This window comes from Panthera tigris, chromosome D1 (genome assembly GCF_018350195.1).
Source record: "Panthera tigris isolate Pti1 chromosome D1, P.tigris_Pti1_mat1.1, whole genome shotgun sequence".
Taxonomy (NCBI): Eukaryota; Metazoa; Chordata; class Mammalia; order Carnivora; family Felidae; genus Panthera; species Panthera tigris.
In genome coordinates, this window is record NC_056669.1 from 106,224,871 (window position 1) to 106,252,495 (window position 27,625).

The 27,625-nt window shown below is 38.5% G+C and overlaps 1 protein-coding gene across 2 annotated transcripts in view; it reads left to right on the forward strand.

Annotated features, from left to right (window-relative positions):
* RTN3 (reticulon 3) overlaps positions 1-27,625 on the forward strand; it is a 59,144-nt gene that overhangs the window by 29,334 nt on the left and 2,185 nt on the right. For both annotated transcript variants that reach the window (XM_042958148.1, XM_042958149.1), the window contains 5 exons: positions 22,525-22,732; positions 24,615-24,753; positions 25,190-25,259; positions 26,481-26,527; positions 27,370-27,428. In XM_042958148.1, coding sequence (XP_042814082.1) covers positions 22,525-22,732; positions 24,615-24,753; positions 25,190-25,259; positions 26,481-26,527; positions 27,370-27,428 — 523 coding nt within the window. The remainder of the gene's footprint in view (positions 1-22,524; positions 22,733-24,614; positions 24,754-25,189; positions 25,260-26,480; positions 26,528-27,369; positions 27,429-27,625) is intronic.

Sequence of the window (27,625 nt, forward strand, 5' to 3'; positions counted from 1 at the left end):
CATACTGAAATATATATAATTTCAAAGAAATGAAGAATTTATTCATTTTGACAGCTGTGTAGTAATCCTTTTTATCTATGTTATTTCCCTTTTGATTAGTATTTGGGCTGTTTTCCATTTTTTACTCTTAAAGACAGTGCTGAAGTTAACATCTTTGTACTTGTCTGGTTTTACACATATACAAGTATTTCTCTAGGGTCAGAGTGCCGCTGCTCATCAATTTAACTTCTAGGTATGTGCATTATTTTTCTAGTTCTTGTCAGTTTGCCATCAGAGCTGGAGTTTCTGCTGGTATGTGAAAATGTTCATAATTTACTTTTTTAAAGATTTTATTTATTTTTTTACATGATCTCTACACCCAATGTGGGGCTTGAACTTAACCCTGAGACCAAGAGTTGTGTGCTCTACTGACTGAGCCAGCCAGGTGCCTCAAATGTTCATAATTTATTAATAAAAATTGTATTATTGAATACCTTTGTAGAGTTTTTGTTATATGATGGAATGATTACAGTAGAAAAGCACAAGTTAGAAAACAAGATATTCAGAATAATGATTAAAAGTGAATCTATATTGGGTGCCTGGCTGGCTCAGAAGAAGATGCAACTCTTGATCTCAGGAGGATAATGAGTCCAAGCCCCATGTTGGGTGTAGAAATTACTTAAATAAACAAAACTTTAAAAAGATTTTTAAAAATCTGTATGCCCACACACGTGAAACGGAAGTAAATTTTTAAAAAATAACATCACAATGGTTTTTCTTGCAGTATGGCCAAGTAGGCTTTTACTGGAACTGATCTTTCTGCATATAACTATATATTCTGGACAAAATTGGAAGGAAAAAAAAGATCGGAAGGCCCTGGAAAATGAACAGAAGCAGGCAGATTCTGAAAAGGGACTGACACTTCCAAGAAGAGAAAACATGGAATCTGTTCTCCATGTTTACTGCTGTTAGCCAGATGACAGCTGAAGTTGACACCCAGCAGATTGGCTAATAAAGCTTTCATAGAAAACTTACGAGAGGACAGAATTTGGGTCAGCCACAGTCATTCAACCACTGAAAAGTGAAAGAAGGAAGAATCCTGCAGAGGAAAGATCCAGAGAGTGAGAGCCTAAAATTCTGTGTACATACTGTCTGTATACACCTCCATTTAATCCTTGAACTACCCACATGCTTGGAAGACTACAGGCAGCTCAGCTCTAGAAAAAAGAAGTGAACTAAGATTGGAGATGGTGCCCAAGAGGCAAGAGTTTGCAGTTTGATGCACCAAATTAGGTGCATACTGAAACAAGTATCAGCACTCTCCAGAGGAATGTAACGGAGTCCAGAGGCTGTACAACGTAATATTCACAGTGTCCAAGATATAATGCAAAACTGCACATTTTAAAAGCTGAGAATATATGACCCAGTCTGAAGAAAAAGACAGTGAACAACAACTAACTTCATTTGTTGGAATTTGGAAACCGGGGTTTTAAGGCAGCTATTATTATGAAATAGAGAAAAATACAAGAGCCAAGTGGAGGTTTTAGAACTGTAAAATACAGCTGCTGAAATCAAAATTCACTGAGTAGCCTTAACAGCAAAATGGAGATCACAAAGGGAAAGAGTCAGTGAAGTTGGTAACAGATGAACAGAAAGTTATTCAACCTGAAGAACAGAAAGAAAAATATATTACTGAGCTTCGGATACCTTTGGGAAATTATTATAAGATCCAACTCATATAATTGGAAGTTTCAGAAGGAAAGGACAATGAGAGACAGAAGTGAGAATATATATGAAGACAAAATAGCAAAAGAATGCCTCATTACACACACACACACACACACACACACATTTACTGATTAAAGAAGCTTTAGCGGAAACATTAAGATAAGAAAAGAACCATACCTTTGTACATGTGTCAGGGGTTCCCATGACCACCTTCGGGCTCAATGATTTGCTCGAAGGATTCAGGATTGAGAAGCTGTTATACTTACAGTTAAGAGTTCATTGCAGCAAAAGGACATAGATTAGAATTGGCAAAGGAGAAAGGCACATGGGATGAAGTCCAGGAGAAACCAGGTGCAAGCTTCCTGGTGGCCAGAGGAGTCACACAGGGATGCCCTTAATTTTCCCATCAGTGATATGACAGCATGTGCAGTGTTGCCAATAAGGGAAGCTATACTCAGTGCTTGGTGTCCAGAATGCCGTGCAGTGCCCACATGGCTGACCCTAGCTACTCAGACCCCCAGAGTAAAACCAGATGTTTGCCATACATCATATTGTTAGAATAAACTCACCTGGTCACACTAGTACAGCATGGCTCAAGTGCTCAGGCATGCAAAAAAACACCAGCCAGGATAGTCCAAGGGCTCAGAGTTCATCTCCTAGGAGCCAGCCAAGGACCAGTCCTGAAGACTGACCTTTCTTTGGCATGTACAGGGTTTGAGCATTTGAGGCCTACTTAGTTAACCCTTTCTTTTACAGTATTATAGTCAAATTACTAAAGCCAAAGATGAGAATATCTTAAAAGTAACTATAGAGCAATGAATGACATATAAAAGGGAATGGCAATTATAATTAGAGCTAGCTTCTTACCAGAAACCACAAATGCTAGAAGACTGAAATAACATCTTCCAAAGTGTCAAACAGGGGAAAAAACGTCGACCCAGATTTCTCTATTCAGCAAAAATACTCTGCAAGAATGAAGGCAAAATAAAGACTAAATTATTAGATAAAAGAAAACTAAGAATTTGTCACTAGAAGATCTGCACTATAAGAAACACTAAAGGAAATCCTTCAGATTAGAGTTGATACCAGATAGAAACTCAGACCTCCAGGAAGGAATAAAGAGCATTAGAAATGCTAAATACCTGAAAAAATACTAAAGGCTTAATTTTTCGGGGTGCCTGGCTGGCTCAGTCAATAGAGCATGCATGCAACTCTTGATCTTAGGGTCGTGAGTTCAAGCCCCACATTGGGCGTAGAGCTTACTTAAAAAAAAAAAAGTTTTTCCTCTAATTTAAAATATATAGGACTTGGGGTGCCTGGGTGGCTCAGTCAGGCGTCCGACTTCAGCTCAGGTCATGATCTCACAGTTTGTGAGTTCGAGCCCCGTGTCGGGCTCTGTGCTGACAGCTTAGAGCCTTGAGCCTGCTTCGAATTCTGTGTCTCCCTCCCTCTCTGCTCCTCTCCCCCTCTCATGCTCTGTCTCTCTCCTTCAAAAATAAATAACATTTAAAAAAAATTTTAAGTATATAGGACTCTTCAAAGCAGAAATTATAATGTGTGTGGAGATTGTAATGTTATTCATATAACAATTTATAACAAAAGAATATATGAACTTCTGTAGCAAGAATTTCTACATCTTTTTGAAGTGTAAGTGTTAATTTTAAGTAGACTGAAAATTCAAAGTTGTGTATTATATACTCGGAAACAACCACTAAGATGATAATACAAAGACGTAGCTGAAAAGCCAATAGATGACATCTTCAAATAATCAAAGAGAAGGCAAAAAAAGAAAGAAGACAGAGGACATGGTGATAAAATGGGAGACTTAATGCAACCATATCAATGTTTAGTGGACTACACACTACGATCAGTAGAATGGCAGACTACATAAAACTGCTAGACCCATCTATGTGCTGACTATAAAAGCTGCACATTAAAGACACAGATAGGTAAAAAGGAAGCAGATGGAAACGTATATACCAAAAAATATATAAATGAATACCATGCAAAATTGAAACGTAAGACAACAAAGGGTATTACCAGAAATGAAAAGTGACCTGTTGTCATGATAAAAGGTATCAAGAAATCTTCAGTCATAAATGTGTATGTACCTAATAACAGCTTCAAAATACTTAAAGCAAAAATTTCAGACTTAAGAGAAATAGGCAATTCTATAATCATAATTGGAGTTTTTTTGTGTTTTTTTTTTTTTTAAGTTTATTTTGAGAGCTCACACGTGTGAGCAGTGGAGGGGCAGAGAGAGAGGGAGAGAGAATCTCAAGCAGGCACTGCTGTCATCACGGAGCCTAGTGTGAGACTTAGTCTCATGAACCGTGAGATCATGGCCTGAGCCAAAATCAAGAATCAGATGCTTACCTGACTGAGCCACCCAGGCACCCCTGGAAGATTTAATGCCTCTTTCTCAGCAATTGATAGACCAACCTGCACACACCTATGCGCACACACGCAGACCTGAGTGCTGCGGTCAACCACTTTGACCTAGATGATATTTATAGAACGCTGTACCCTGCAATGGCAGGATACACAGTCTTTTGCAAGTGGACAAGAAATAAATTGGCCAATGTAGACAATATGCTAGGCCATAAAAAAACCCAGTGAACTTAAAAGATGAAAGTCATACAAAATATATTCTAAGACCATAATGAAATTAAATCTTAAATGAAAATAAGATACCTAAGAAAATTCCTAAGCATTGAGAAATTAAGCAAGACACATTTACGTAATCCATAGCTCAACGAAGAAATCACAAGAAAAAATTTTAAGTGCTTTAAACTGAAGTACAGTGAAAATACAGTATATCAAACTTCTGGAGTGCAGTGCAGAAAGAAATTTATAGCTCTCAATTTTGATATTAGAAAAATATCTATATTCAGTGATTTAAGCTTTCAATTCAAAAAGCTAGAAAAGGGGGCACCTGGCTGGCTGGCTCAGAGCACGCAGCTCTTGATCTCGGGGTTGTGAGTTCGAGCCCCGTGTTGGGTATAGAGATTACTTAAAAATCTTTAAAAAAAAATTTTTTTTAAGCTAGAAAAAAGAGCAAAGTAGGGGCGCCTAGGTGTCTCAGTTAAGCATCTAACATCGGCTCAGGTCATGATCTCATGGTTTATGAGTTTGAGCACTGTGTTGGGCCCTGTGCTGAGGAGCCTGGTGCCTCCTTCAGATTCTGTGTCTCCCTCTCTGTCTCTGCCCCTCCCCTGCTTGTGCGCTGTCTCTCTCTCTCTCTCTCTTTCTCTCAAAAATAAACATTAAAAAATATTTTTTAAGTGAAAAGAAAGAAAATATTAAAAATAAGAGCAGAAATCAGTGGAATAAAAAACAAAATTAACAAAGCCAAAATTTAGTTCCTGGAAAAGATCAACAAAATCGATTTCTTGACTGATCAAGAAAAGAACAGAACCAGATTACCAATATCAAGCATGAAAAAGGGATCGCCACTTCAGATCCTACAGATATTAAAAGGATAATAGAATATTATGAATAGCTTTAGGCCAAGAAATTTATCAACTTAGATGAAATGGACAAACTCTTTGAAAAATACAACTTACTGAAACTAACACAGTTTCTATTAAATTCATTATCAAAAATCTGTCATGCAAAAAAAGTTCAGGGCCAGAGGTTTTACTGGGACTTTTTCAAGCTTTTAAGGAAAAAGGAGAGAACACTTTCCAACTCTTAGACAAGTATATAGTAATATCAAAACTGGACAGAGACATTGCAAAGAAAATTATAGACTAATATCCCTCATGAACATAGTAAGATGAGAAATCCTTTAGAAAATGAGAATTCCTTAAAATATTGGCAAATCAAATCTAGCCGTGTATCAAAAGGTTAATACACCATGACTAAGTACAGTTTGTTGCAGGAATACAAGCCTGTATTAAGATTGGAGAATCAATCAGTGTAACTCAGAACATTAACATAATAGAAAAACTGATTATTTCAGTCAGTACAGAAAAGACATTTGAAAAACCTCAACATCCTTTTCCTGATCAAAATTTTCAGCAAACAAGGACTAGAAGGTAATCTCCTTAGTCTAATAAATGACATCTGTTGAAAACGACAGCGGACATCATCCTTAATGCCAAAATAGTGAATGCTTTCCCCTTGAGATTGGGTATAAGGCAGGAGTGCTCACTCTCTGATTGTATTCAGCATCACACTGGAGGTCCATCCTACCCATTGAATTATGACAAGAAATAGAAATAAAATGAATGAAGACTGGAAAAGAAGTTGTCAAACTGTCTTAGTTTACAGTTGACATGATTGTTTACATAGAAAATCCTAAGGAATTTGCAAAACAACTACTAGGACTAATAAGTGGATTTAGCAAGGTTACAGGTTAATGCACAAAACTCAGTTTGATTTGTTATGTGCTGGCAGCAAATAATCAGGAAATGAAATTTTATTTTTTAAATTTCTTTCCCTCAGTTAAGACAGTATATGTGTGTTACATTCAGCCACAAATGAAAACAGAATTAGTCCTGAGATATTTTGGCATTAAGTATATCAGTCCAGGGCAAAGGACCAAAAGGGGCTGTTTTTATATGAGCAAGGTAGGCCTCTCAAAGGTGGTCGATATGATCAGATGACGATGGATGTTCTAGATCCATTGAATCAAGCTCTAGAACGTAGGCATGCAGTCCAAAAAATTGTACCAGTGTCCCTGGCCTCTGACTTTCTTCTCCTGTAGCTTCTGTGGGTGCACAAGCTAGTGGTTTACTTGGACCTCAGCCTCATCTTTCTTTTACACTTTAGTCTACAGCCTGTGCATTTGCTTCTTCCTAACTTGGCTTTCATGGCACAGAGGTAGATTCTAAGAAGATGGTGCTAGGGCCGAGAAAGACTAGAAAACGACATATGTTTTAAAATCTTTTTAAAGTTTATTTACCTTGAGAGAGAGCGCGCGCACAAGTGGGGGAGGCACAGAGAGAGGAAGAGAGAAACTCCCAAGCAGGCTCCAGCTGTCAGTGCAGTGCCCGACGCAGGGCTTGAACTCATGAAACCATGAGATCGTGACCTGAGCCAAAATCAAGAATCAGATGCTTAACCAACTGAGCCACCCAAGCATCTCCAGAAAATGAAATTTTAAAACAATAGCATCAAAAGCATAAGATAGAAATAAATTTAACAAAAAAATGTGCAAGTCCTCTATATTCAAAACTGCAAAACTGCAAAGAAAAGCTTAAGAGCTGTCTAACAGGAAGGCCATGCTATGTTCATGGAAGCCTCAGTATTGTTAGATATCAGTCCTACCCAGATTCATCAATGGATTCAATACAATTCAAAATCCCAGGAGAATTTTTTCTATAGAAATTAATAGACTCGTTCCAAAATGTCTATGGAAATATACAGAACCTAGAAAACCCAAAGCAACTTTGAAAAAGAACAAAGTTGGAAGACTTGGAATACTCACTTTTAAGACATTATAAAACTCCAGTAATAAAGACAATGTAGTACTTGCAAAAGAGGCAAAAAATAGATCTAAGAAACAAAATTCAGAAATAACAATTTGCTGCAAATGTAGGAACTTAAATCAACAATTTATTATCTCACAGTTTTCATGGATCACAAGTGTGGCACAGGTTAGCTGAAATAAAGTGTGCTCTGAAAACACCAGGTGTGAACAGGGTTGTGATCTTATGTGAGACTTGGAGTTCTCTTCACAGGTTGTTGGCAGAGTTCAGGAGGTTGTAGGGCCGGATCCCCATTTTCTTGCTTGCTGACGGGGGGCTGGGAGCCATACTCAGTTCCTGGTCTCATGGCCCTCTCATCACATGGTAGCTTACTTCTTCAAAGTTTTCAGGAGAATTTCTCTCCAGTCTACTACCAGGTCTTATGTAACTGAAAGATAAACACAAGAGTGACTACTGTCCCATCATATTTACAGGTTATGCTCACACTGGGACATATGCGGGACATATATACAGGACGTATACACCAATGGGCAAGAGTCTCGGGAGCCATCTTAGCATTCTGTCTACCACAATCCCTACTTCACATGACATGAAAAATTAAAATGGATCAGAGACTTGAACATAGAAACTAAACCAGTAAAACTTTTTTTTTTAAACAATAAAACTTTTCAAAGAAAGCGTAAAATATCTTCATGACTTGGGGGTTTAGGCATAAGTTTATTGCACCATACAATGCACTAGCCGTAAAATAAAAACTCGATAAATTAAACTTCAAAATTAAAACCTGCACATTAAAAGATGCCACTAATAGGCAAACCATTGACTGGGAGAAAGTATTAAAAAACATGTGTCTCATAAAGGATTAGTATCTAGAAAATACTACTATATTTTAACAATGAAAGGACAAACATTATAAAAAAAAACTGATTAGAAAAGATTCTGGCATTTCACAAAAGAAGATGTACAAATGACCAATAATCCAATAAAAATGTGTTCAACGTGGGAGTCTTCACATAATTAAAATAAGATATCATTGCACATTCACCTGAGTGGCTGAAACTAAAGACTGACAACACCTAATGTTGGCAAGGATGTGGAACAACTGAGACACTCATAAATTATTGGTAAGAATGTACAAATACTTTGGAGGAAGTTGGTCAGTTTCTTAGCGACCCTAAACGTGCAGCTACCCTATGAGCTTGTAACTCCCCTGTAGAGAAATACAAATATATTCATACAAAAACTTGTTATGTTCATAGCAATTTTATTCATCATAGCTCAAAACTGGAAATAGCTAGTGGTCCATCAACAAGGGAGTAGATAACCTGTGATATATAGCTAGTTATCTTTTGATACTTGTGGCAATATGGATGAATCTCCGAAATTATGCCAAGTGAAAGAAACAGTGCAAAAAAAGTCATACTGCATGATTCCATTTAGGTGTAATTATAGAACAAGCAAACTGGTCTATGTAGGAAAAAGAATCAGAGCACTTGTTGTATCTTGGGATGTTGGCTGCAAAGAAACATGAGGAAAATTTCTGGGGTGATGATAATGTTCTGTAGCTTGATGGAGTTAATTAGGTGTATGCATGTCTCCAAAATCAGTGAATGTGTTATGTATTTCGGCATAAATGTTATATCAAAAGAAAAATAATAAACATTGAACTTCAGTTCAAGCTAAATAGATTCGTGGACAAAAGCATTTGGGTCTGTCTTTGACAAATAGTTTTGTTACTCGGTGGTCCTTCTGTGCCATTTTGAAGGGAAGGGAATGTCTTTGGTTAAGGGTAAATCTGTAGCAGGGCAGACTATTAACCCATTTTAGCAGTCACAAGATTTGAATCTGTCTTTTGCAACTCGAAAAGTGGCTTCATTTATTATTGTGAGCTATTAATGTAAGATAAAATAATCAGTGTGAACATATCTTTGCATTTTTCTTTACATCAATAATTGTTCATACCAAAAACTTAATTACCTGTTTCCCTTTTATTAATGTACAGTTTCCCACTTGTGGTCATAAAGCCTCGCTTGTTTTTTTTTTTTCTTTCAGCCACATTTCAGTTTGCTTAGAGATACATACTTACAAATTTCGAAAAACTAATGCATGGAACATAGGAAGAGTTGTACAGATTCTTGAGTTGGAGGTTTATTTATTTTTTTTAATATTTATTTATTTTTGAGAGAGAGAATGTGAGGAGGGTAGGGGCAGAGAGAGAGAGAGAGAGAGACACAGAATCCAAAGCAGGCTCCAGGCTCTAAGCCATCAGGACAGAGCCCAACACGGGGATTCAAACTCATGAACCATGAGATCATGACCTGAGCCAAAGCCAGATGCTTAACCATTGAGCCACCCAGGCACCCCAAGGAGGTTTATTCTTCAAAATGAAGTTAAAGCTGATTAACTGCTAAAACTTAAAATTTCTTAACCATTTACTCCTTTTCAGAATAAGCATTTCAACAGCCTTTCTTCTAAGGTGTATACTTTGGAGAGTAGATTGAAGTCAGTTGACCTTTGGGAATGGCTGAAGTTAATCAAACCAAGAGCTTTTCCCAAATTGAGTAATAAAAATCAATAGGTAGGGACTCAACAAGGTTTGCTGTTCTCACTTGGATGGACAGGTACGGGTTTCTTTTTCCTTAGCCTTGAGCTAACCGTTGGGTGTGTTAGTGCCCTCTTTTGGTGTAAGGAGGGTACTGCAGCTGGCATCCTTAAATAATATGTGCGAGCAATAGACATCCTTTTGTGTTTTATTTTTTTTAATTTTTCAAAAAATTTTTAAATTTATTTTTGAGAGAGAGCACAAGCGGGAGGGGGAAGAGAGAGAGGGAGACACAGAATCCAGAGCAAGCTCCAGGCTGAGTTCTCAGCACAGAGCCCGATGCAGGGCCTGACTCATGAACTGTGAGATCGTGACCTGAACCGATTTGGACGCTCAACTAATTGAGTCACCCAGGAGCCCCCATTCTTTTAGGTTTTTAAAGTAAAATAATATGGTCACATTACAGAATATTTGGAAAGTTAAAGGAAGGATTCACTCATAATTCTACCCAAATATAAACATCCTTGATGAATTCACACATTCTTTGTCAAATGCTTCAACTGCCGTTAGTAAAATAATTAAGATAACTGAGCAGTGAAGTTAATATATTTACAGGTATAAAAAGAGGTTGTATTGAGGCACCTGTGTGTCTCAGTTGGTTAAGTGTCTGACTCTTGATTTTGGCTCAGGTCATGATCTCACGGTTCGTGAGTTCGAGCCCTGTGTCGGGTTCTGTGTTGACAATGTGAGCCTACTTGGGGTTCTCTTTCTCTCTGCCCCTGCCCTGTTCATGTGTGTGCATGCATGCACACTCTCATAGAGAAGAATAAATTACTTTTAAAAAACTTTACATCAGGGGTGCCTGGGTGGCTCAGTCAGTTGAGTGTCTGACTTCAGCTCAGGTCAGGATCTCGCAGTTCGTGAGTTCGAGCCCCGCGTCGGGCTCTGTGCTGACAGCTCAGAGCCTGGAGCCTGTTTCACATTCTGTGTCTCCCTCTCTCTGCCCCTTCCCCGCTCATGTCCTGTCTCTCTCTGTCTCTCAAAAATGAATAAACGTTAAAAATAAAAAACCTTTAGATCAAAAATAGAAATTTTTAAAGAGGTTGTATTCTGTATTGAAATATTATGTATTGAAATAAAAAGGATAATTCATACAGCACAAGACTTTCAAGTACAGACAACTAGAAAAAAATTAAGAATTTTTCAAATGAAAATAAATGTTAGGTAATGTTATATTAAAGTTGTAACCTGAAAAGTAAGGAAACAGTGACTTTGCACTTTTGAGAACTTTTGGCTTTCATTTTTCCAGTAGGTACTGGGAAATGGCTTAAACTGGCTTAGGTCACTACTCTTTAGGACTTTCGGAATAGGCCAGCCAGAGCTTCATTCTGTCTCTGTAAGATAGAGGACTAAAGTAGCACTTTGTTAGTCCATTGGCTCTCAATTAAGATCTTACTCCACTGTGGATACATTCAAGAAGGTAGACCTTGTCAGGCATTGGATGTAGGGAATGAGGGAGAAGGAAGAGTGAGTCCTATTTCTCAATCTCTGTCCTGGGTAGACATTCCACTAGGTGCTTAGTGGGATCTCATTGTAGTTTTAATTTGCATTTCTCTAATGACTAATGGTGTTGGGCATTGTTTCATGTGTTTACTTGCCATCCATGTATCTTCTTTGATGAAAGATCTGCCCACATTTTTGACTAGTTTATATTGTTTTGTTTGCTTTTGAGAAAATTTATATATACATATTCTGGATGCAAGTTGTTTAGATAGAAGTCAAATGTATACTTTGCAAATACTTTCTAGTGTGTGGCTTTTATTCTTTTAACGTCTTTCAAAAATAGCAGAATAAACTTTTAAAAAAAGGGTGCCTGGGTGGCTCAGTTAAGTGTCCAACTCTTGATTTCGGCTCAGGTCATGATCTCCCAGTTGGTGAAATTTTCCCACGTTGGGCTTTGTGCTAACAGCACGGAGCCTACTTGAGATTCTCTTTCCCTTTCTTTCTGCCCTCCCCTGCTTGCTTGCTCGCTCGCTCGCTCGCTCTCAAAATAAACTTTAAAAGAAAAAGCAGAAATTTTTAATTTTGGTGAAGTACTATTTATCATTTTTTCTATTATATGTCATATGTTTATTGTTATATATAAGAAGTCTTTCCTAAACCAAAGTTTTCTTCTAGTAGTTATATGGACTAGATTTTACATTTAAGTCTGATCTTTTTGTATTAATTTTTGCATATCTTGAGATACTGATCAAAGTTTGGAGTTTTTTGCATATGGGCATCTATGTGCAACACTATTTGTTGAAAATTCTCCACTGATTGATTTTGCAACTTTGTCAAAAAATAATTTGTTCGTATACGCCTCGGTCTATTTCTGGACTTTGTATACCATTCCATTGCTCTTGTCTCAAAGTCATTGCTACACCATCTTGATAATGATAGTTTTATAGAGTCTTGAAATCAGATAGTGTTAATCTTCCAACTTTGTTCTTTTTCATAGTCAGTTTGGCCTTTCTAGGTCCTTTGACTTTCCATAGGAATTTTAGTATCACTTTGTCCATATCTACAAAAATACCTTCTAGAATTTTGATTGCAATTCTATCGAGTTATAGATAAACTTGGGGACAATGAAGAGTTTAGCAATTTTGAGTTTTTTAACCCATGAAAACAGGATCATTTTCCATTAATTTAGGTCTTCATTAGTTCCTCTCAACAATGTTAAATATTTCAGTGTATGGATCTTAATACATCTTTTGTCAGATTTGTCAGGGGGTATATAGCTCAGTGGTAGAGCATTTTGACTACCTCTTTTGTCAGATTTATATTTTTAAGTATTTTATATTTTCATGCTATTTAAAGTAGAATTTTTAGCTCAATTTCTGGTTAATACATGGAAATACATGTATTTACATGAAAATATACATGGAAATATACATGGAAATATAGTTGATTTTGTATATTGACTCTATATTTTGCAGATTTGCTAAACTCACTTATTCTAGCAGCTTTTTGTAAATTGCATCAAATTTTCTAAATAGGCTATATGCCATCTGTGAATGGTAGTTTTAATTCTTTTCTGAGTTGAATGCCTTTTACTTCTTTTTTTTGACTTACTATACTGGCTAGAACCTCTAATACAGTGTTCCATAGAAGAAGTGAGAAAGAACATTCTTGCCTCTTTATGAAATATGTTAGCTCTAGGTTTCTTATAGATTCCCTTTATCAAGTTGAGGAAATTCCCTTCTATGACAGTAGTTTGCAGCTACTTGAAAGGTTGTTGAAACCTTGTAGAAAGGTTTTATCAGAGAGGATATTGGATTTCCTTAATTGCCTTTTCTGTATCTTTTGAGATGGTCATATGGTATTCTTACTTAGTTTTAGTTTATCAATATGGTGAATTATATTGAATGACTATGAATGTTAAACCAATCTTGCATGTTCCTGATAAATCCCACTTGGTCTTAGTGTATTCTTTTTATATATTGCTGGGTTTGATTTGCTAAAACTGTGTTAAGAAATTTTTGCATCTATGCTCATGAGCAATATTATTGCTCTGTAGTTTTCTTGTAATGTCTCTGTATAGTTTTGGAGTATAGGCAGTGCTGGCCTTATAAAATGTGTTGGAAAACATTACCTTCTCCTCATTTCTCTGGAAAATTCTGTGTGGAATTGGTATTATTTCTTGATAATGTTTGGCAGAATTCCCTACTGATGCATCTGGACCTAGAATTTTCTGTGTGGGAAGCATTTTATTTATTTGTGTTTTATTTCTTTAATAGGTATCGAACTAGTCATTTTATTTTCTGAGTGAACTTTGGTAGTTTGTGTCTGTGGAAGAATTTGTCCACTTTAAGTTATCTAATTTATTGGCATACTGTTCATAATATTCCTTTATTATCCTTTTAATGTCTGTAGAATCTGTAATGATGTCACCTCTTATTCTTGGTATTGGCACTTTTTGTACATTTTTACCTTTTCTATTCCTTTCCTTTCCTTTCCGTTCCGTTCCGTTCCTTTTCTTTCCTTAAGTGTATTTATTTTGAGAGAAACAGAACATATGCATGGGACAGAAAAAATCCTCAGCAGGCTCTGTGCTGTCATGACAGTGTAGGGCCTGATCCCTTGAACCCTGAGATCATGACTTGACCCGAAATCAAGAATCAGACACTGAACTGACTGAGCCACCCAGGCGCCCCCTTTCACCTTTTCTTGATCAATCTAGATAAAGTTTTATCTGTTTTATTGATAGTCTCAAAGTCTTTGCTTTCATTAATTTTCTCTGTTGTTTTTCTGTTACCTGTTTAATTGATGTCTGTTCTGGTTTTTATTATTTCCTTTCTTCTGTTTACTTGGTTCAGGTTGTCCTTTTTCTAGTTTTTTGAGACTGCAGCTGAGATCACTGATTTGTCATCTTTCTTCTTTTCTAACATAGGCACTTTTATACTATGTATTACTTTAGTTGGATCCCACAAGTTCTGATTTTCATTCAGTTCAGAATACTTCTAATTTCCCCGTTGATTTCTTTGATTCATGGGTTGTTTAGAAGTGTGTTGTTTACAAATATTGGAGATTCCTCCAATATCTTTCTTTACCAATATCTTTTGTTATCATTTCTAATATAATTACCTTGTAGTCAGAAAACATAAAAGTGACTTGAACCCTTTGAAATGTATTGGGACTGTTTCATGATCCAGGGTTTGATTTATCTTGGTGAATGTTCCACATGTACTTGAAAAGAATATATATTCTGCTGTTGTGTGGAGTGTTCTATAAATGGCCAGAAGATCAAATTGGTTAATAGTGTTTAAGTCTTCTGTGTTTTTATTGATTTTCTGTCTACTTGTTCTACCAATTATTGAGAGAGGGGCATTGAAATCCTAAACTGTAATTGTGGATTTGTCTTGTGTTTTGTTTTTTTTTAACACCCTTAATGAGGTATAATTCCAATACTATACAATCCATCCATTTAAAGAGGATAACTAGGGCCACCTGGCTGGTTCAGTTGGTTAAGCATCTGACTTCAGCTCAGGTCATGATCTCACGGTTCGTAGGTTCGAGCCCTGCATCAGGCTCTGTGTTAACAGCTCCAAGCCTGGAGCCTGCTTCGCATCCTGTCTTAGTCTCTTTCTGCTACTCCCCCACTCGCACACAGTCTCTCTCACTCTCAAATATAAATAAACATTAATTTTTTTAATTTAATTTTAAAAAGTGGACTATATGTTTATCATTATCCAATTTTAGAACATTTTAGTCCCCCCCCCCCCCGCTACAAGAAAGAAACCCCATACTCATTAGCATTCGTTTCCCATCTCCCACCACTACAGCCCTAAACAACTAATCTACTGTCTGTCTCTCTAGATTTGCTTATACTGGATGTGTTACATAAGTGGAATCATGCAATATGTGCTCTCTTGTAATTGGCGTCTTTCACTTAGCCTAATGTTTTCAAGTTTGAGCCAGTTCGTAGCAGGTAGCATTAAGAACTTCACTTCTTTTTATTGCCAAGTAATAATTACGTTGTGTGGGTATACACTGCATTTTATTCATCTGCTCATCAGTTGATGGACATTTGGATTGTTTCCACTGTTTGGCTATTATGAATTATGCTTCTGTAATTATTGGTGTACTCAAATTTTTGTGTTGTCATATGTTTTTATTTCTCTTGAGCGGAATTGTCGGGTCATATAATAACTCTATGTTTAACTTTTTGAGGAACCGCCAAACTGTTTTCCATAGTGGCTGTGCCATTCTTCCTTCCCACCAGGAATGTTTGAGGCTTCCAATTTCTCCACATCCTTGCCAGTATTTGTTACTGTATTCTTTATTAGAGCTGTCCTAGTGGGTTCATTGTGGTTTTGGTCTGTATTTCCCTAATGACTACTGATGTGTGTAGCATCTTTTTATGTGATTATTGGCCATTTGTGTATCTTTGGAGTAATGTCTATTCAGATCCTTTATTTTTCGGTTGGGCTATTTTTTAATTATTGAGTTATAATTCTTTATTCCTACCATATTCTGGACACAAATACCTTATCAGGTACATAATTTGCAAATGTATTCTTTCATTTTGTGAGTTCTCTTGCCACTTTCTTGGTACTGTTTATAGAACAAAGGTTTTTCATTTTGATATAGTCCCAGCTTATCTGTTTTTTTCTTTTGTCACTTGTGCTTTTGGTTGGGAAATCATTGCCTAACCCAAGATCACAAAGATTTACTCCTGTTTTGTTTATCTTTTGATTTATCTTGGTGAATGTTCCACATGTACTTGAAAAGGATGTGTATTCTGCTGTTGCTGTGTGGAGTATTCTATAAATGTTGGTGTAAATAGTCTATAAATATTAAAAAAATAAGCTTTTATCTTAATTCTAGTTAATTAACATAACAGTGTTATATTAGTTTCCGGTGTACAATACGGTGACTCAACAGTTTATACAACACCCTGTGCCCATCACAGGTGCACTCCTTCCTTAATTTCCATCACCTATTTAACTCCTGTTTTCTTCTAAGAGTTTTAAGAAAGTTTCTCACTTTTCTAAAACAACCATTTATCTTTTTCTCTTGTCCCCACCTCAGCTGAAGTCCTCAGCACCTTTTTTGTTGAGAAACTGGAAGCATTCAGAAAGAAATCCCTCTTCTTGCGATCTTCATGTCTATGGATGAGCCTGTGTCTCTCCTCATCTTCTTCACTGTGTGGTTCTGACAAGGGTCCGTCCCTTCACCTGGGCTCTGGATCGCTATCCCTCCCTTCTGAACTTCGCTTCTTCTGCCCCCCATCTTCAACCTCTTCCTGCTTGTGTCTGCGTATAAACATGCTTGAGTGCTTCCCGTCTTTAAAGAGCTGCCCCTTGGTTCCAAATGCCCCACTCCCCTTTGCAGCCAAACTTCTCAGACACTTCCTCTCACGCTGCCTCCACGCCTCACCACTGCTTCCTCTGCTCTTCCCTCCAATTGCTCCTTCCCGTCACTCCGCTACACAGCTTTCGTCAGATCACCAGCTGTCTCCGTGTTGCCAGATCCAGGGTTACTTTTCTCCTTATTCGAGCTTGGCAGAATTAGCCAGTTTCCACACCTCCTCCTCAGAGTACTCCTCTCTCCACTTCTGTAATCCCATACTCTTCCTAATCCTCCCCTACCTCCCTGGGTATTGCCTCTGTTCCCATTCCCTAGCTCCTCTAGTTTTATCAATTATGAAATACTGGAGTACCATAGAATTCAGACCTGGGCCTTCTTGCCTATCCATATGAGGTAACCTCATCCATTTTCATGACTTTTAAATCTCATTTGTGTGCTAGTGACTTCCAAATGTGTCTCTAGCTCAGACCTACTTTGTGTGTTGCACACTGGTAGATCTGACTGCTTTCTTTAATAATGGTATCTCTAAACATGGATCCCAAATTAACATGCTCTGTACTCTGCTCTTCCTCACCTCAGTAAATAACACCGTAGCCATCCATTTGTTCAGACCCCAAACCTATGTGTCACCCATATTTTCTTCCCGGTGTCGTCTCCCACATCCTGTCTGTCACCAGGTTTTCCCTGTTCTACCTCCAAACTATAGCTCATGTCTGTCCACTCCTCCATCCTGACTGCCCCCATCCTAATCTAAATGACAACCATCTTGCATTTGAACGTCCATGTTAGCCTTCTAGGGAGTCTCTCTGCCTGCACTTTTGCCCCACCCTTTTTCTATATGGTAAAAGCGTTCCTCTTCTTAAAATACAATATATCATGTTATACCCCTACTTGACCTTTAGTGGCTCCCGTTTCACTTGAAGTTAAAATCCATGCTGCTTACCTTGCTCTGTGAAAGTACTCCGTGATCTAGCCCCTGCCAGTCTCTCTAGCCTTGTCACACCATTCCCCTGGCTTTTTGCATGGCCAGCTCCTTCTCATTTTTCATATCTCACCTTTCATGGCAGTCCTCAGAGAGGCTTCTCCTGACCAGTAGCTTCAGTCATGCCTGCGTGCACACCATTATTCTCATCATGGCACGATGGATTCATATCCTTATGGGTCTCTGGTACAAATGACACTTGTTTGTTATTCATGCCTCTCTTCCCCCCCTGGAAACTAAGTAAGGTTCTTGTTTGCTTTGTTCACTGCTGCATTATATTCCCAGTTCTTAGTGCTTGCCTGACACATGGTGGGCACTCAATTAAAGCTTGCTGAAAGAAGAGAGGAATGGGAAAGGAAGGAAAAGAACACATTAAAAATAAAGAATTCCCAGGACGCCTGGGTGGCTCAGTCAGTTAAGTGTCCGACTTCAGCTCAGGTCATGATCTCATGGTTCGTGAGTTAAAGCCCCACGTCGGGCTGTGTGCTGACAGCTCAGAGCCTGGAGCCTGCTTCGGATTCTGTGTCTCCCTCTCTCTGTGCCCCTCCCCTGCTCACGGTCTGTCTCTCTCTGTCTCTCAATAATAAATAAATGTTAAAAAAAAATTTTTTTAAATAAGGAATTCCCTGCTTTACTTTTTTTAAGTCTATTTATTTGAGAAAGCATAAGTGGGGGAGGAGCAGAGAACAAGAGAGAGAGAGAGAATCCCAAGCAGGCTCTGCTCTGTCAGCACAGAGCCTGACGAGGGGCTCAAACTCATGAAACCATGAGATCATGACCTGGGCCAAAACCAAGAGTCGGATGCTTAACCAACTGAGCCACCCAGGCGCTCCAGGAATTTCCTGCTTTAAAAAGTTCTATACTGAAGTATTAAGAGCAGATGCATGAAAGTAGGAGGAAGAAAGAACATTTTATGGAACTAGACCATTGCAGCTTCTTGGTGCCTTCGTGATTGCGCAGCAAACACTGAAACCCAGTATGAGGGCTTCACCATTTTAAACTTTTGGCAGCTGCCTCATTTCTTCCCTTTGTCCTCATGTGTTTCATCCTCCTAACTCTTCCTCGAGGATCAGAGGGCAGCATTTTCAGATGTACCACGTTCCTTTTGTTAGTATTGTATCCTCAGAATCCAAGTCCACGGTACTTGATAGGATCTAGGTGCAGGAACTGGGCCTCTCATAGATTGAGAGAGATTATCAGGACACAAATGCAAACTGGTTATTAGTTTAGCCCATGTTTTAAGCATTCAGTAACAAATCTGAAGAGCTGCTGTAAATAAAGTGATTTGTGCTCTGAAGAAAAATTAAGCAGAATAAGGAGATGGAGCGTGATCAAAGGAAGGGGAGGTTAGGTAGGGTGTGCATTCTGGGGGAAGTAGCCCATGAACCAGGACCCAAAAGGGAAGGAGCAAGTCACGTGAAGTTGTGGAGGAAGAGCATCCCAGACAGGTTTGAGGTATTAACCAGCTTATGCTAACTTCCCCTCTGTTATCCCCTGCCGTTAATCAGTGTGTCCCTTTTCCAGACCAGACCGTAATTCTACCATTGGTTATAAGGCCCAGCCCAGGGCCTTCTATACTATTGTGCAGATTATATACTGCACACCTCTAGGGGGCACCACTCACATGTGTTGTTGCAGGTTTGAATGTTTCTTATGCCAGTTTTCCAGCAGATGGCAGTAAGGTTCATGAGGACAGGGTGGCTTTTGTTCATCTAGGTTTGCATATACGCTAGTGTCTTTACCCCTCTTTCCTTCTGTGATGCATCCAGGTCTTTTTCTCTCTGGGCTCCAGTCTTATCCTATAAGCTTTTCTTTCTTTTTTGTCTTTCTTTCTTTCAAACATTTGAAACTTAAAAAAATATATTTTTTAACGTTTATTTATTTTTGAGACAGAGAGAGACAGACCATGAACAGGGGAGGGTCAGAGAGAGAGGGAGACACAGAATCCGAAGCAGGCTCCAGGCTCTGAGCTGTCAGCACAGAGCCCGACGCGGGGCTCGAACTCATGGACCACGAGATCATGACCTGAGCCGAAGTTGGACCCTTAACCATCTGAGCCACCCAAGCACCCCTCAAACATTTGAAACTTAAAGAAATGCACGTATAGTACAAAAAACTCCCATATAACCTGCGCTCTAGTTTACCAGTTGTTAACATTTGCCTACTTTTGCTTTATCCCTGCGTCCCTCTCTCCATAGGAGAGCTGGTTGCAAACATCCTGCCCCTTTACACCCTGACTTTGGAATGTGTATGGGGGGGTTTTGGTTGTTTTTATTTTTGTTTTTTTGAGCAAGAATTTTGTTTTACATAGCCGCAGTACACTTACCAAATTTAGGAAATTTAACACTGATACAATACAGTTAACCCTTGAACCTCACGGTTAACGGGCTCTGACCTCCATGTAGTTAAAAATTCACATATAACTTTTGACTCTCCAAAAACTTAACTACTAGTAGCATACTATTGACTGGAAGCCTTACCAATAACATAAATAGTTAACACATATTTTGTATGTTATGTGTATTATATATTGTATTCTCACAATAAAGTGAGCCAGAGAAAAGAAAATGTTATTAAAGTCAAAAGGAAGAAAAATACATTTACAAGTACTATACTGTATTGGGAAAAAAATCCACATGTAAGTGACCCATGCAGCTAAAACATGTGTTGTTCAAGGGTCCTCTGTACTTTTATCAGTTACGTAATCCGCAGTCAAATTTTGTCTGTTGTCCCAGAGGTGTCCTTTATAGCTGTTTTCACCCCTTTATCCAGCATTCAGTCTTTGATCACATTTGGATTTATGCTTTGAAACCGCCTCACTCTGTTTTAATTTTTGTTATTTTTTATTGAAGTACAATTAGCGTACAATGTTACGTTAATTTCAGGTGTACAATATGATCCAGCAATTCTGTACATTACTCGGTACTCATCACAATAAGTGTACTCTTAATCCCCTTCACCTGTTTCACCCGTCCGCCTCACCCCCCCTCTGACAACCACCAGTTTGTTTTCTGTATTTAAGAGTCTGCTTTTTGTTTGTCTCTTTTTTCTTTGTTCATTTCTTTTGTTTATTAAATTCCACATAGGAGCGAAATCATATGGAATTTTCCCTTTTATGTCTGACTTACTTCACTTAGTGTACCCTTCAAATCCATCCATGTTGTTGTAAAATTCTCAGTCTTAGTTTGCTGTTTTCTTACTAGATTGAGGTTCTGTGTTTTTGGCAAGAGTATCATAGAAGTGATGTTGTGTCCTCCGTGCATTACACCACGAGCCACATGGCCTGTTTGTTCCCTTCCTAAGCATTCTATGTTGAAACTGTACTTGTGGTCTTAGGAACTGTGACATGTATGTACTTGGATGCTGACTGTAGGAATCCAGCTTAGTATTTGCTCTCATAAGAAGGCAGCACTCTGTTCAGCTTTCCTGTCCAGTCAAGTGAGCCTGACTTGCCTCCCAACTCTTCCTTTGCAATGTCATTACCTGGGACTCTCCGCTTCCCATCAGGAGTCACAATACCTCTTGTTTCTCCTGGTGTCACATCCCTCGGCTGGAATCTCTGAACCAGTGATTACTTCTTCTGTACAATCAGCATATCTTTAGTGTGAACGTTACAAGTTAGGTTCCTTTGGCTCTGGCAAGGTTAGGCTTCAGAGGAGAGTATTGTGTTTGAAGATGGGGAAGAACTAGGTACCAGGGGGCCCACTTGAACAGATTCAAGTTCATTTTACCCTCAATCACAGTCTTCCAGGCCTACCGTATTTTGATTGTAGTTAAAATTTGAGTGTTTATTGTATGTCATTTACAGTGCTAAGCATTCTACTGCATTAGCCTTATATAGTCCTTAAAACAACTCTAAAAACTAGATACTACTTTCTTTATTTTACCAAAGGAAAAATAAAGGTTTAGAAAGGTCAGTTAAGACAATACAACTAAAAATTACCAGGACTCTAAACTCCTGTCTCCAATTCCAAAGCCCTTACTGGTTTTTTTATAAACAGAAGAATCCTACAGTAGGGCCATTAGTGTTGAAATTAACCTTCACAGATTGAAATTCAAATGTAGTGTCATTGCTAGATAGGAGATAATTGCTAGCAACTTTTACACACATATTTTGAGGTGTCTGTAAATAGAAGAACTTAGAGTTTTCCAATTTGGATGTCCCCTGCCATAAGAGCCACTTGCCTAAGACAGCCTTGGTTTATACCTATTTCATAACAGTTATTAATAGTGGCCCCATTCATTTGCAGAGGCATTGGGGTTTTTTTCCAATTTTTTTAATGTTTATTTATTTTTGAGAGAGAGACCGAGCCTGAGTTGGGGGAGGGGCAGAAAGAGAGGGAGACACAGAATCAAGAGCAGGCACCAGGCTCTGGGCTCGAACCCACAAACCATGAGATCATGACCTAAGCAGAAGTCGGACACTTAACTGACTGAGCCACCCAGGCGCCCTCAGAACTATTATGGTTTAGATAATGATATGGTCCCCTGCCCATAATCCTTCCTGAGTTCTCTTCAGATTAACAGAGAGACTGGTATAATTCGTTGTAACTAATGCTAATAGTTTGGTTTGTTTTTATCCATCACTCTCTCTGGCCCGGCCCAATTTACACATTAGCTTTGGTTTTACAGTGACCAAACGATAATTTATTGGTATGGTTTGCTTAATTTATTCAACAGTTATCAACACTTTGTCACACTTGCTGTACATCCTTTCTGCTGAAACATTTAAAGAAAATGACACTTTACCCCATTGTACTTCAGTAGCCATCTCTAAAAAAATAAGTTTCTAGTTTTTATGAACCTGTCCAGAAACCACAGGAACCTTTTGCAGTGTGAATCATCACTTCTGATATAATTTGGTTTTCATGTATCAGGTTCTCTTAAAGAGGGGTGTGCCTGCAATTGCATGCTAGTGTGATGCTTCTCAGGTACGCAGGACACAGCCAAAGAGCGGTGCTGGCCACGTGGCCGCATGTAACCTATGTTTCCTTTTCTTTCGGCAGTGCACGATCTGATTTTCTGGCGAGATGTGAAGAAGACTGGGTTTGTCTTTGGCACCACACTGATCATGCTGCTCTCCCTGGCAGCTTTCAGTGTCATCAGTGTGGTTTCTTACCTCATCCTGGCTCTTCTCTCTGTCACCATCAGCTTCAGGGTCTACAAGTCTGTCATCCAAGCTGTACAGAAATCAGAAGAGGGCCATCCATTCAAGTGAGTTGAAGTATCACAAGTAACACTGTAAACTTTAGGGAGGGGGTTTGCTGAGGGCGGTCAGGTCTGTAATTCAAACCTGACAGAGTCAAAAATTATAGGGCCTAAAGCAGCTGATCACTTGCATGAACCATCACCTAAAAACCTGTCACTTAAAAAGTGGCCAAGAACTTTTTGACAAACTTACACTTTAAGGACAAAGAAGACAGTCTAAATTCCTGAGCAGGGTAGAGAGAGCAGGGCCTCCAGGACAGCACTCAGTTACATGGAGTCCCAAGGACATATTTAAGCTTCCACGCAGCTAAATCTTAAAGCAACTTTGAAGTCTAGATACTGAGCCTGCACTCTAGGCGATACCAGAATTTGATGTGTTTGCTCTTAGTTTTGTTACTGATTTCCTTTTTAATTTTCCTTTAGTTTTCTTAATACCAGGAGCAGGTCTTGATGAGATCAGTAGGTCATGCATTTTTAGAATCCGCTTGCTAGCTTTCCTCATTGTGCTGTGATTTTAACAAATGTTTTCCTCACACTTTTCCTTTTGAAAATCTTAGTCTGTAAACATTTTTAACATTTGCAAATAACGGTTTTTTTCAAAACCCCTCTCTTATAAGGAAAGAAACTCTTCTGTGACCTCTCGGGACTGTGACAGAATAGGTGTCTGGCTGCAGCTCTGGTCCTTTTATTTTCTCTTAGTGAAAATAGAACAGATAATTTAAACTGTATGTGGCATTAAAAAAGTTATTGCAAGTTAGTTTTAATAAATCAGTAGGTGTTCAGTGAGTGAATAAATTTTACTGTTTTGCCACAAGCTCAGCTGTCTTAGCAGGGTTTTCCTCTTTTGCATGACAGTGTCGTGGATTTTAAATGTGTATTGCTAAGTCGTATGAATTACAACATCCAGTTTTTGTTATTTTTGTATTTGGTTGTACATATTTTCCTGAATACAGAAAGTAAGCATGCCTGTTCCTTTTCTATGTTTCGAAGACTGTAGGCTCTTTAAGGCAAAAGCAGCCTTCTCTTTCCTGATGTGCCCAGCACATAGCAGAGGGTCTGATACTCAGTAGGCACTCAGTAAGTACTGAGTGAATGAACAAGTTAGGAGCACATGGTTACGTGTCAGTTCTGTAGTGCATCTGGAAACAGATGGAAACAAACCCAGGTCTTTCTGCCTTTTTCTATAGTCGTTTACCCTAGTAAACTCAGTATCTGCACCTTCCTTTTTGTTAACAAATACTTTACAATGCCTCCTTTATCATTTTCAAGTGAGATTCATAGGTATCTACAAACAAAATTTCAAAAATAGACTATAACTATAATATAAAGGAATAAGATAAGCTATTCATAATAAAATAATATGTATCTAGTCAATATTAAACTGCTTGGACATGACTACACGCACAAAATAAATACAGACATCAGGAACTTGCAGTTAGATGTATAATCTCCAGTACAGAGGTAATTTTTCAAAATAGTAAAGCATCTCAGTAAAGTTTAGCATGAACAAAATTCAGTATTAAAAAATTCAGGTTGTGTTAAAACTATGGGGAAAATACCTTGTTTTTATATGCTCTGGGCTTTTGATAATTATAAATGGGTTCACGCCTTCATGAATATCCTGTGAGGCAGTGAAAGTCATGCAGGATGTAGGACAACTCTTTATTGTGTAAGAACATCCCACACTTTGTAGACATCTGGCATCTCTGCCTCTGCCCACTGAAGGACAAAGGTGTCCTCTCCTCACCCCGTGACAGCAAAAAATGCCCCTACAGATTTCCAGAATGCGCCCTTGGGGGGGTATCGCGCTCTAAAGAACTGCTCTCCTAACAGAAAGAGATCTTCTTTTTCTTGTCAAATGTATGACTGTTGTTTCTTCTTCTGGAAGAGCCTACCTGGATGTAGACATTACCCTGTCCTCAGAAGCTTTCCATAATTACGTGAACGCTGCCATGGTGCACATCAACAGGGCCCTGAAACTCATTATTCGTCTCTTTCTGGTGGAAGATTTGGTTGACTCCTTGAAGGTTAGTTGTTTCTACAGCTTTTGGTGGTGAGACTGAGGAGAACCAGGGACTAAATTATAATTCAGAAGAAAAACAGTAAACAGGGTTTCCTCACACACAAAAATAAATGTATGCTTCTTGTCTCCTGTATTTGGGACAGAAGTGAAATGGGGATAGGAGTCAATAGGAAGGGTCTCCTGCACCTGAAGAACTTCAGAACAAGGAGAATGTAATTGGCAGAAATACAGTTACAGTCTGAGCTTAAGAGAACTACAGAGTTGTCTGATGCATCCTTCAAATGTATGGTGCAAATGAAGTGACCCTCATTTTGAAATGATTGATGGTATACATCACTGAATTTATGCAGACTCAATTGGCAAGACAAGAATGGCATCAGTTAACCTAAATTTTACATTATGATTATTCCTGCTTAACCCTCTGATGTTGGCTTTCCCAGCTGGCTGTCTTCATGTGGCTGATGACCTATGTTGGTGCCGTTTTCAATGGAATCACCCTTCTGATTCTTGGTAAGGTGACAAGGAAAATGTCTCCATGCTCTTGGAAGTACAGTTAGCCCTTGAACAACACAGGTTTGAACTGCACGGATCATAACACTTATACGTAGAATTTTTGCAGTGCAGTATTATTTATAAATGTATTTTCTCTTAGGATTTTCTAACATTTAGTCTTGTCGTAAGAATACAGTATAGAATACATACAGCATACAAAATATGTGTTAATTGACTGTGTTCTCAGTAATGCTTCTGGCCAACAGTAGGCTGTTAGTAAAGTTGGGGGTGAGGGATCAGCGGTTGTATGCAGATTTTCGACTGCACGGGGTATCAGTGCCCCTAATATCCACAGTGTCAAGGGTCATCCGTGATTGGTAAAAGTAGGAGCAAAGAGAATGCCCAGCGTGTCTCTACTCTTTGCACACGGCCCAGCCTTTAACATCCATAAACCTTGAACTGGATGTTGAAAGAACCTATGTTTATGGCCACAGGTTTATTGAAAGATCCCCAACTATAAAGAAGTATCAAAACAGAAGTAAAGGAGAGTTGTCTACATTTGGTTTAAATATGGGGATCTTATAAAAATCATTTTCGGGCACCTGGCTGGTTCAGTTGGTTAAATGTCTGATTCTTGATTTCGGCTCAAGTCACGATCTCATGGTTCATGAGATCAAGCCCCGTGTCAGCACAAAGCCTACTTGGGATTCTTTCTCTCCCTCTCTTTCTCTGCCCCTCCCCCCTCTCAAAAATAAATATTTTTAAAGAAGAAATCATTTTCATAATTTGGAAATTGTTTGTAATACAAAGAAGGCAGGCAGCCTGTGTACCTATAGCTAACTGTCCTTTTTTTTTTTTTAATTTTTTTTTTTTTTAACGTTTTATTTATTTTTGAGACAGGGAGAGACAGAGCATGAACAGGGAGGGTCAGAGAGAGGGAGACACAGAATCTGAAACAGGCTCCAGGCTCTGAGCTGTCAGCACAGAGCCCAACGCGGGGCTCGAACTCACAGACCGCGAGATCATGACCTGAGCCGAAGTCAGCCGCTTAACCGACTGAGCCACCCAGGCGCCCCTATAGCTAACTGTCCTTAATTAAGGGCTCTAGGTAGGATTTCTCATATTGAAGATTCAGGTTTCCCTGTATTTGCTGAGGAAAAATGGTGTGTATTACTTGAGTCTTGGGTCTTTTTGACTGCCTCACATTTATACCTGCCGTGTCCTGTGATTCTCTTACAGCTGAACTGCTCATTTTCAGTGTTCCAATTGTCTATGAGAAGTACAAGGTAAGCACGTATCTGTTTTGAATCGGATAAGCCTGTTGATTATGACTAGTTTCAGTTCACGATTTAGGCATCGAAAGTTTGGAGCAACCATTTTCTAACCCATTTCTGCAGTCTGATTTTATAAGTCAGGAGCCTATATGAAATTGGTAATAGTGGTTTCCTATACCAAGAAAAACTGAATGTTGAGGAGAGAAAAGGGTAGGAAGGAGACTTATTTTTGTGCCTCGCTGCGTCTTTCAAGTTTTAATCAGGTGGATGCATTATCTGTGCAAAAAACTAAGTTGGAAGAAATGCTTAAGTAAATAAAAGCTGGTATCTGAAAAGAAATTTAAACCGTCAAGGCTATTATGGGAATCCCATCGGTGTGGAAAGATGTTTGCATTGTGGAATGCCGTGTGCAGAGCCTTGGTGGATGTGAGAAGGTTATTCTTTGTAGGTTGTCATCCATCAACAGACTTTATTTATGCCTTTTGGTATTAAATGAATTAGTCTTACGTGGGAGCCAAAACACGTTTGTGATTACAGAGTATAGATTAGACTGTTTCTAGTATTCAGAAAATGCTTTACTCCAGTGTCTCTAAAGGAAACACCTAGCAAGTAAGACCTTAGCAAAAGAAATGAGTGATTTTTACTCCCAACAGAGTATGAGGTGTTTGTGGCATAATTTAAATTCTGAAACCTTACGTTTTTAAAATATATTTTTTTAAACGGGACATTTTCATTTCGCAGAGTATTCATTACTATTTTTTTAAAAAATTATTAAACTGGACAACAGAACGTTACCTTCAGGGAAATTGTTAATCTGTGTGTTGCCGTAACTGAGTCTCTTTCCTTCCTTAAAGACCCAGATTGATCACTATGTTGGCATCGCCCGCGATCAGACCAAGTCAATTGTTGAAAAGTAAGTATGCTTAAGTTCCACATTTTATTATGACATGTGTGTTTTTCCCCAATTAATTTTAGCCTCCTCTGTAAAATACTGACTCAGAGAAAGTAATTTTCACCCTGAAGAAAAAATGTTGGTTAATAGTTTGATTTTATTAGAAATTATTTCATCTGCTTCCTTAAAAAAATATCCTTTGTGTCTTAGACTAAAAA